Source organism: Phascolarctos cinereus, unplaced genomic scaffold, assembly GCF_003287225.1.
Source record: "Phascolarctos cinereus isolate Bilbo 61053 unplaced genomic scaffold, phaCin_HiC Scaffold_5;HRSCAF=322, whole genome shotgun sequence".
NCBI classification, from domain to species: Eukaryota; Metazoa; Chordata; class Mammalia; order Diprotodontia; family Phascolarctidae; genus Phascolarctos; species Phascolarctos cinereus.
The window spans coordinates 380191939-380200529 of NW_027555958.1; the positions used below are offsets into that span (position 1 = coordinate 380191939).

Here is an 8591-nt window from a genome sequence, read left to right on the forward strand (position 1 = left end):
AGACTAAGTGAATTCTTTCAGGACATTAGGACCTGCATGTCTATTCCTCATCATTTTAAGTAGCACCCCCACATTCTTGGCATCCACCCTGCACTCATCATCAATGGCTACAGAGGTCTAAGTGAATTCTTTCATACCTGAACTGCTCTCCCAAATCTAAACCTCAACAGCAGGTGTTATTATTATCCCCATATGTGACTTGTCCAGGATCATATAGTTAGTAAGCATCTGAAACCAGATTTCAAGGCTGGTCTTTCAGATGCAGATGAATCTGACCCCTTCTTCTAGGTCCCAGAAGGAAACAATAGGAACAAAGGAGTGTAAGTTACAGGAAGACAAGTTTTGATCCCAGGTAAGGAGAAACTTAAAACCATCCAAAAGAAAAAAAGAACTATCTCCAAAAGGAGTGAGTTTCCCCTTTTTTTCTAAGTCTTCATAGGTTGTAACAGCACTTGGCTAAGCTGGAGTGAGGATTTTCCTTCAGCTCTGCTTGGACTAGATGGTCCCTGAGGTCCCTATCTGATTCTAAGTGTCACAGGGTGAACCTTGTGATCCTCTTCTTCTGGTGACTAGAGGACCGGAGGCAGGTCCCCTTCTTTCTCTCTCCTCCTCTCCACCCCCCAACTAGGCACAGAAGTAACAGGCTCAGGTAACAAAGACTAAAGATTCTGGTGTTTGGGGAGGTACAGATGGTTTACAAGGACATCCCTAAGAGTTACTGAATCCTTCTTTCCTTTTCCTTCTTCCACTCCTCTCCCTTATCTTCTATTACCCTTCTCTTCTTTCTCCTTCTCTCCTTTCCTTTTTTCTACTCTTTTCTCCTCTCCTACCTGATGTGGATACAAACAATGCCCTAAGGGTTAAAAAGAATATTGAGGTTTCACTTTGTGAAACCCCTTAGCTTATTCTGTAACTTGAAAGGCATCCTAAAGTCCTTTCCTGTTATCCTGAATCTGTACCAAAAGAATTGCTTTTGTGCCCCTTATCCTATGTTCTTCTGTCCTTTAATTTTTAACCTGTTCTCATGCCCTTCATTCTACATCATAAAATCCTTTCTTGTCCTGTCTTTAATCTTTAACCCCCATAAAAACCTCTAAAACTACATCATCCTGAAACCTCTCTATAATATCGGGGTCTCGTTTAGCTTTCTGGCTAAGGAGCCCCGTGACGCTTTCTCACGTAATAAAGCTCCCAATGACTTCAGAGAAGGTCTAAGTGAATTCTTTCACACATGAACCAGCTCTCCCAACTCTAACCTCAACACTACCTTCCTTTCTCCTCCGCCTCCCTCCTCTCCTCCCCTTACCCTCTTCTGTCTTTTCTTCCTTTCCTCTCCTCCCCTCCTTTCCTTTAATCTTTCCTTTCTCCCTTCCTTTCTCCTCCCCCTTGCTCTTCCCCCTCCCTTCTCCCCTCCTTTCCTCTTCTGATTTCTTCCCCACCTCCGGGTCTCCTCCTATCCCGCCCCGCCCCGCCCCGCCCCGCGGCGCATTGTGGGATCGGACCTGGGAGGCTTCAGAGCGGACTCCGCACTTGACCATGGGGGTGCAGCCGGTGAGAACCCGCTATTCTTCGTGCCTGCCCCCACCCCGCTTTGCACCGCAGACTTCACCTTATCAGGACTCCGAGGCCCCTTCACCACGACCTGGGGCTCACTCTAGAAGCCCTCCTTTCTGTATTCCGCAGCCCTGCTCTGCATCCCACCAGCACCCAAGCCCAGCCCTGGATCCCTTCTTTGAAGCAAGTTCCCCTGCCCAGTACAATACCCGTTTTTGGGGACAGCCCTTTCACTTGTCTCATACCCCCAAGACACGCCTCACGCTAGACCCTCGGATCTTCCCCTACCCTCCAGCAGCTCTCCGCTTCGCTCAGTCAGACATCACTAGTGAGGCACCACCCCAGTGCTGTAGGACCTGGAGGCTCAGCTTGTGGATATCCCCGTGCTCACAGGCTGACCCACTTACTCTCTCATTCAGACTTCTCTCCCCGACAGAGCACTGCCCTGCTGACCTCCGTGGGAGTGGGACTTCTGTCCCTGCTAGGAGTGGCCGTGGGCTCCTACGTGCTTCGTAAGTATCGAAGGACACCTGTCACTCTTCAGGACCCCAATGTGAAGTACTTTCTGAGGCTGCTGGACAAGACGGCAAGTTACATGTGGGACTGTGTGGTGGGGGTGGGGTGGGAGAGGAGGTTAGAAAAGGGAACAAGGGATGGCCAGGGTAGTGAGATGCTCTTTTAACTGTTTTTAGACTGTCGGCCACAACACCAAGAAATTCCGATTTGCTCTGCCATCAGCCAATCACATCCTGGGACTACCAGTAGGTAAGGAGAGTCTCTGGTGGGCAGAGGACTAGGAAAGGCAGTACTACTTGCTCACTGCATAAAATAGGAGCCCTCTTTCCCTCCTCCCAATCACCTATTACTCCATTTCTTCCTCTTTTCCCTGGATCCTATAGTTCCTTTCCCTTCATGATTTGATTTCCAGTCTGCCAAATGCTATTATGTTCCATTACTAGGGTGTGGGCTCCATTTTTTGCCTACCTTGGCCAGTCACAATCCCCTCCTATCCCCCCTCCCCAGGGATTTGATATCATTATTGCTGACTCTTGCCAGGGTAGGGGACATTAACCTGGACCAGCTCCTTACTGGGGCCCTAGGACAAATTGATCAGGGTTCTTCCAATTTTGTCTGCTGGAATTTGGGGATCATGAGGATCTGACTAGGAGAAAGAAGGGTTCTCCTTTCTTCATAAGTACCTGAGTATCTAGAATGAGCATATTGAGCACACTTCTTTTGCTCCATGATTCATTCTGACCTGGAAGAGAGAGAATTGGTGGGCTCAGATTCAAAACCTACTTTAAAACTTACTGGACCAGAAAGCAGGAAGGGCTGGGGGACCTTCCTGGCTCATCCTCACACCCTACTTCCTACGTGATCACCAGGAAAGCATGTCTACCTCTCTGCCCGAATTGATGGCAACTTGGTTGTCCGGCCCTACACACCTGTCACCGGTGATGAGAATAAGGGCTATGTGGATCTTGTCATCAAGGTATGAGATAGGGCCCCAAATATTCTTCCTTTCCTCCCTTCTTCCAACATTCTCCTGGGCTTTCTGGGAATTCACTGGTGGCCTTTGGGGGTTGGAGAAAAGACGTATGTACAATCCTTACCCTAAACTCAAGCTCAGTCAAGCAGCTGACTCAGTCACTGGTAGCATCTGGAGTTTCTGAAGCTTGGGTTAAATCTGTGAGGAAAAGGCCAGAAGTGAGACTGGGAGAGATGGGGTTTTACAACTGGTGAAATTGGTCAGATGCTATTCTCTCCCCTCTTCAGATCTACCTGAAAGGAGTACATCCCAAATTTCCTGAGGGAGGGAAGATGTCTCAGTACCTAGACAGCCTAAAGATTGGAGATGTGGTAGAGTTTCGGGGGCCAAGTGGACTGCTCACTTATAATGGGAAAGGTATCAGCCCTACTGCTTTCTAATCCTACTAGTTTTTTAGGTCCTGAGGCCTTCCAGTCATTGTCTGCATTATGAATGTACCTGCATTATGCATACCTTTTTGAATGACCTTTATTCTTTGTATATTTCTAAAACTAGGGCTCCTTTTCCACCCATGCATACCTCTGATAATATGAGATCTATTATCCAGTCTCATCTGCCACAGGGAACAGCCACTGTCCTGAATCCCATCAGTTGTAATAGACATAGATATGACCAGAGCAAACATTTAGCTTCCTTCTGTGATTCCCCAAAAGAGCTTTCTCAGCTTCATTTTCATAGTGAGCTAGAGATAGATTTCATTGTAGTTCCTCCCTATTCTTCCCCCACTGGAACAGCTGGGCCTATTAGCCTAGCCTCCTGAGCCCCATTGGTGTCACTAGGGAATGTTGAGTCACACCTGGCCCCATGCCTGTCTGTCTCACCAGGGAGGCATCTCACTGCCTAAGATTGCTCATGACTCATGGTGTAGCCCTAGAACAACTCTGTTTCCTGAGAGTACTGGGATCTGGCAGTAATGAGAGACAGGTGGCTCAACCCTACTCCTATTCCCAGGATATATTACCATCAGTGGCTAGGTCAACTTGAATCCTCCAACCAGTCTGTGAATAAATTTGCCACTGCATTGAGATCCAGAATTAAGGTTCATAACCACTTGATAAAGGGCCCCTAGGGTTTCTCATACATTTCCATTTTCAGTTCCTTACAATGATTTCCCATTTGTCCTCCCTGCCCTTGACTTCTCTCAGGGAAATTTGACATTCACCCCAGCAAGAAATCTCCAGCAGAACCCCGAGTGGCAAAGAAGTTGGGAATGATTGCCGGAGGGACGGGTGTGTGTCACCCTTGTGTCTGCCCCCAATGCTGCTGGCGGTTGGCATGGAGCTGGTAGCAAGTGACACTTGGGTTAGATGCTCATAGCCGGACTGGTAATGATGGGTTGCTGGAGTTCCTGGATCTGTGCAAAATAAAAAAGAGGGATTGAAATCGGGGGTGGGATGTTTCGAACAATCTCAAATCTGGACCTTTTGCAATTGGAATGGAAAGAAGCAGATTAGAATGGCAGAGCTGGGAGGCAGCTCTGCAGCCTCTCACTGAATCATTAGATATTTGTTGACAGCTGCTTCACTAGTCCTAGACTGTGAATTTTTTTTTAAGGAAGTCTTAGATTGTTTCCTTAAATGAATTTTACCATCTGAATTTATATGAATCTATGTGACGTCACAAGATTTATCCAGACCACTCACTAAATTCAGACTTCAGGTTTTCTGGGGGTGAATTGTAATTCCTGTCTGGAAATAGAGGAGTTCTAGAAAACCAGAGAAGAGAAAGAATCAGGAAACTAGGGAATGGGAAATGGAGTAAATATATGGAGTAGGTAATAGGTAGGATTGAGGAGAAAAAGGGCTAACCAGGCTTTTGGCAGGAGGAGCAGTTCCTGACACACAACAACAAGGGGGGGGGTCTTTATTCAGGGATCACCCCAATGCTGCAGCTCATCCGGGCCATCCTAAAGGACCCTGAAGATCCAACCCGGTGCTTTCTGCTGTTTGCCAACCAGGTTGGTTGGATTTGTTATGTACCAAGGCTGAAGAGTGGCTGATGACTGTGGGGCATGATATGCAGAGTGCCGTAGGCTAGGCCTGGGGACTGTTTGAAAACCCATCCCAGCAACAGGCTGAGGTTTGGGCTATTGGAAAGAACATAAACTGGTTTCTGGAAAGTGGGGAAGATGGAAGACCAGGTTCATATCCCAAATCTAATGCTTCCTATGTGACCCTAGGCAAATCCTACCTCTGGCTTTCAGTTTCCTCAGCTGGAAAATGAAGGCATTGGACTGAAGGGCTCCTTCCAGCTACGATCCTAGGAGCTTTCCATTTACTTTCAGTTCAACTCTGTAAAATTCTTATTTCCTGGAGTTTGGAGCTATTCCTTTAATAATGACTTTCCCCACTTCTTAAGGGAGCATCATAAGGTCTGGAGATTGAGGTGTTGCTTTAGAGATTAGGCTTTTGCTTGGGTTTTCTTTGAGGGGGAGAGGTGTTAGGTGGTTCTAAAGGAGTTTACTTTCTCTTTCCCTGACATTTCAGACTGAGAAAGACATAATCCTACGAGAAGATCTGGAGGAATTGCAGGCCTTATATCCTGAACGATTTAAACTCTGGTTCACCTTGGATCAACCTCCAGCAGGTAACTCAACTTTTCTGTCCCTTGCCACACCTAGACATTTTCCTCCTTCGCCCCCTTTTCCCTTCCTCCCTAGCATCTGGGTCCTAACCTTCTCTGCCCTGTTTTCTGATTCAAATGGAAAAAGTCTTTAGTGGAGTACCCACTGCCATGTCTGAATAGGATGAGACCACCCCAAAGACCCTTTTAATATCTATTCATGTTCCACAAGTCCTTGGCAAGGGTGGTACCGCTAACGTGGCTGTGCTTGTGGCCACTTCCTCCATTCCTTAACACTACTTAATAATATAGAGCCTGTGTTACCGTCTACCACCCCCAAGCCATACCCCAGGTGAGAGGGGGAGTCTCAGTTCGGTCTCTCCTCTTCCCACCCCCTACAGATTGGGCCTATGGCAGGGGCTTTGTGACAGCTGACATGATCCGGGAGCACCTGCCTGCCCCAGGGGAAGATGTGTTGCTGCTGCTATGTGGGCCACCTCCCATGATACAGCTGGCCTGCCACCCCAACTTGGATAAGCTGGGGTATCCACAGAAGATGCGTTTTACCTACTGAGGCCCTTACCTTCCTCTAGCTTTGCTCAGCCTAACAACCCCCATCCATCTCCCTATCAGGTGCTCACACTGTAAGCCCCCTGCTACTGACCTACTATCACTGCCCAGTCTTGTTCAACCTCTGCCAAGCCTTTGATCTGGTGTTTTCTCCTGGATCAGCCTCCCTTTAGCTCTGGGAGGAGGCATTCAGCTGGGTCTGAGCAGACTTAGACACTGCCCTTCTTCCAATTCCTGGGCTGCAAGCCTCAGTCTATAAGATCAGAAGGGTGGTGCCTAAGGATATGACTTTGGGAGAGAGGGTTCAAGGATTTATACCCTCACCTTCACTGTCCAGGGATGAAAAGAGCAGTTGGGGGGGCACAGTTTGACTGAAGATGCTTAGTTGTTGCTTCTGAAAGATGGGGGTAGATTTCTTGTGTGTGCAGTAGAAGGGGAGCATTAAAATGGAAAAAGCAGTACTGCTGGTGAGATGTTGGGACTGGGGGAAGGGTGCTCTTCCCCAGACTCCTAGCCCTCATAAGTAAGGAGTCGGAGATATATGTGCCTCTCTTCAATACCAGGACTCCTATTTCCCTCTCCTCATGTCCGCTGGAAGATACTGCCTGCCTAGGGTCTTCTTAGACCTTGTCTTTGTGTAAGGAGCCTCTCTGGCTGTGGAAATAAACGGGCCAAGGCCCCCATGTGGCTTCCATGGGGCTGGTGTGTCTGTGTGTCTGGGGTGACTTTTAAGAGCTTCAGCTGCCAGAGGGTGGTAGCTATGTCACAGTATAGTATTCTTCCCCAACCTTCCATGTGAAGACTGTTGGCACAGCTCTGGTTATGTGCTGAAATGTGCAGTGCCACATATACCACCCACTGTTTTTCAATTTGAGCAGCTGCTTCAAGGAAGGGAGATGGTTCCTAACTTGGGGGAGGGGGAAGAAGAGGAGGGAGATGGGGAAGAGTAGCTGGAGGAGTTGTAGGACAGTTGGAGTGAAGGGACCCTTTCTGAGGCCTGAGGACAAGAATATACCATTCAATGCTATCATCTGTCTGGAGACATTTATGACATTCTACCTCCTCAGGAAGGAAGGAGAGGATTTTAGCTCTTAAAGCAAAGGGTGGTGGGGTATTTTTTAGGTTTTTGTTCAGGTACAGGTTGAATTAGATCACAGGTGCTTAAGCTGGGGGGTGCGAGGAAAGAGATGGGGAGGTGGAAATAGGGGGAAAGGAAGAGGAGGGAACAGGAAGAGGAGAAAGGAAAAGAAGAGGAGGCAATCTTTCCTCTTTGGAGAGGAGAGAAAGGTGAAGAGAAGGGGAAGTGGAAGAGGAGGGGAGAAGAAGGGGAAGAGTAAAGATGAGAAGGAAGGTGAAGAGGGATAGGGAAGAGGACAGAGGAGGGGAAGAAAGGGGAAAAAAGAGAAGGCAAGGAAAGGAGAAGGGAGGAAGAGGGAAAGAGAAAAAAATGAGAGGAAGGAAGAGGGGAAAAGAGGGATTGAGGATGGAGGGAAAAGGGGGAGGGGAAGAGAAAAAGGAGAATGGAAGAGAGGAGAAAGAGGGAAAAAGGAAAGAGAAGGGAAGGGAAGAGGGGAAGGAAAGGTGAAAAGAGGGAGGAGGGCAGAGGTGAAGGGAGGAGGGGAAGGGGAGGAGAAAGAGGAAAGGAGAGGCAGGGGGGAGAAGAAAAGAGGAGAGGGAAGAGGAAGAAGAGGAAGAAAGAGAAAGGGTAAGACGAGAGGAGGAGGGAAGGGGAGGAAGAAAGGAGAGGGGAGGAGGGGAAAGAAGGAAGAGAGAAGAGGGAGAGGAGGAAAAAAAGGAACAGAAGGAGAGGGGAAGGGAGGGCACAGGAGGCAGAGGAAGGAAAGGAGGGGGAGGGGCGGAGGAAGGGGAAGAGGAAAGAAAGGGAGGGGAGGAGGGCAGAAAAAAGGGGAACGAGAGAGGAGGAGGAGGAGGGGAGAGAGCAGAGGAAGGAGAGGAGGAGGAGCAGGGAAGGGAGGGTGCGGATGAAGAAGGAGGAGCAGGGGAGGGGAAGGGGCAGAGGAAGGAGGGGGAGGGGAGGAGCAAGGAAGGGAAAGGGGCGGGGAAGGAGGGGAGGGGGCGGAGGAAGGAGAGGAGGAGGAGGAGCTGGCAGGGTAGGGGGGCGGGGAGGAGGAGGAGAAGCTGGTAGGGGAGGGGGGCGGAGAGGAGGAGGAGGAGCTGGTAGGGGAGGGGGGCGGAGAGGAGGAGGAGGAGCTGGCAGGGGAGGGGGCGGGGAGGAGGAGGAGGAGCTGGCAGGGGAGGGGGCGGGGAGGAGGAGGAGCTGGCGAGGGAGGAGGAGCTGGCGGGGGAGGGAGGCGGGGAGGAGGAGGAGAAGCTGGCAGGGGAGGGGGGCGGAGAG

At 49.5% G+C, this 8591-nt stretch overlaps 1 protein-coding gene across 1 annotated transcript; it reads left to right on the forward strand.

Annotated features, from left to right (window-relative positions):
• The first annotated feature begins 1221 nt into the window (after positions 1 to 1221).
• CYB5R1 (cytochrome b5 reductase 1) lies at positions 1222 to 6927 on the forward strand. The gene is made up of 9 exons (XM_021003202.2): positions 1222 to 1551; positions 1991 to 2140; positions 2247 to 2319; positions 2940 to 3046; positions 3331 to 3460; positions 4249 to 4332; positions 4975 to 5060; positions 5590 to 5689; positions 6067 to 6927. Exons 1-9 carry the CDS (start codon positions 1537 to 1539, stop codon positions 6237 to 6239), a joined length of 918 nt encoding a protein of 305 aa, XP_020858861.1. The 5' UTR covers positions 1222 to 1536; the 3' UTR covers positions 6240 to 6927.
• Positions 6928 to 8591: the final 1664 nt, after the last annotated feature.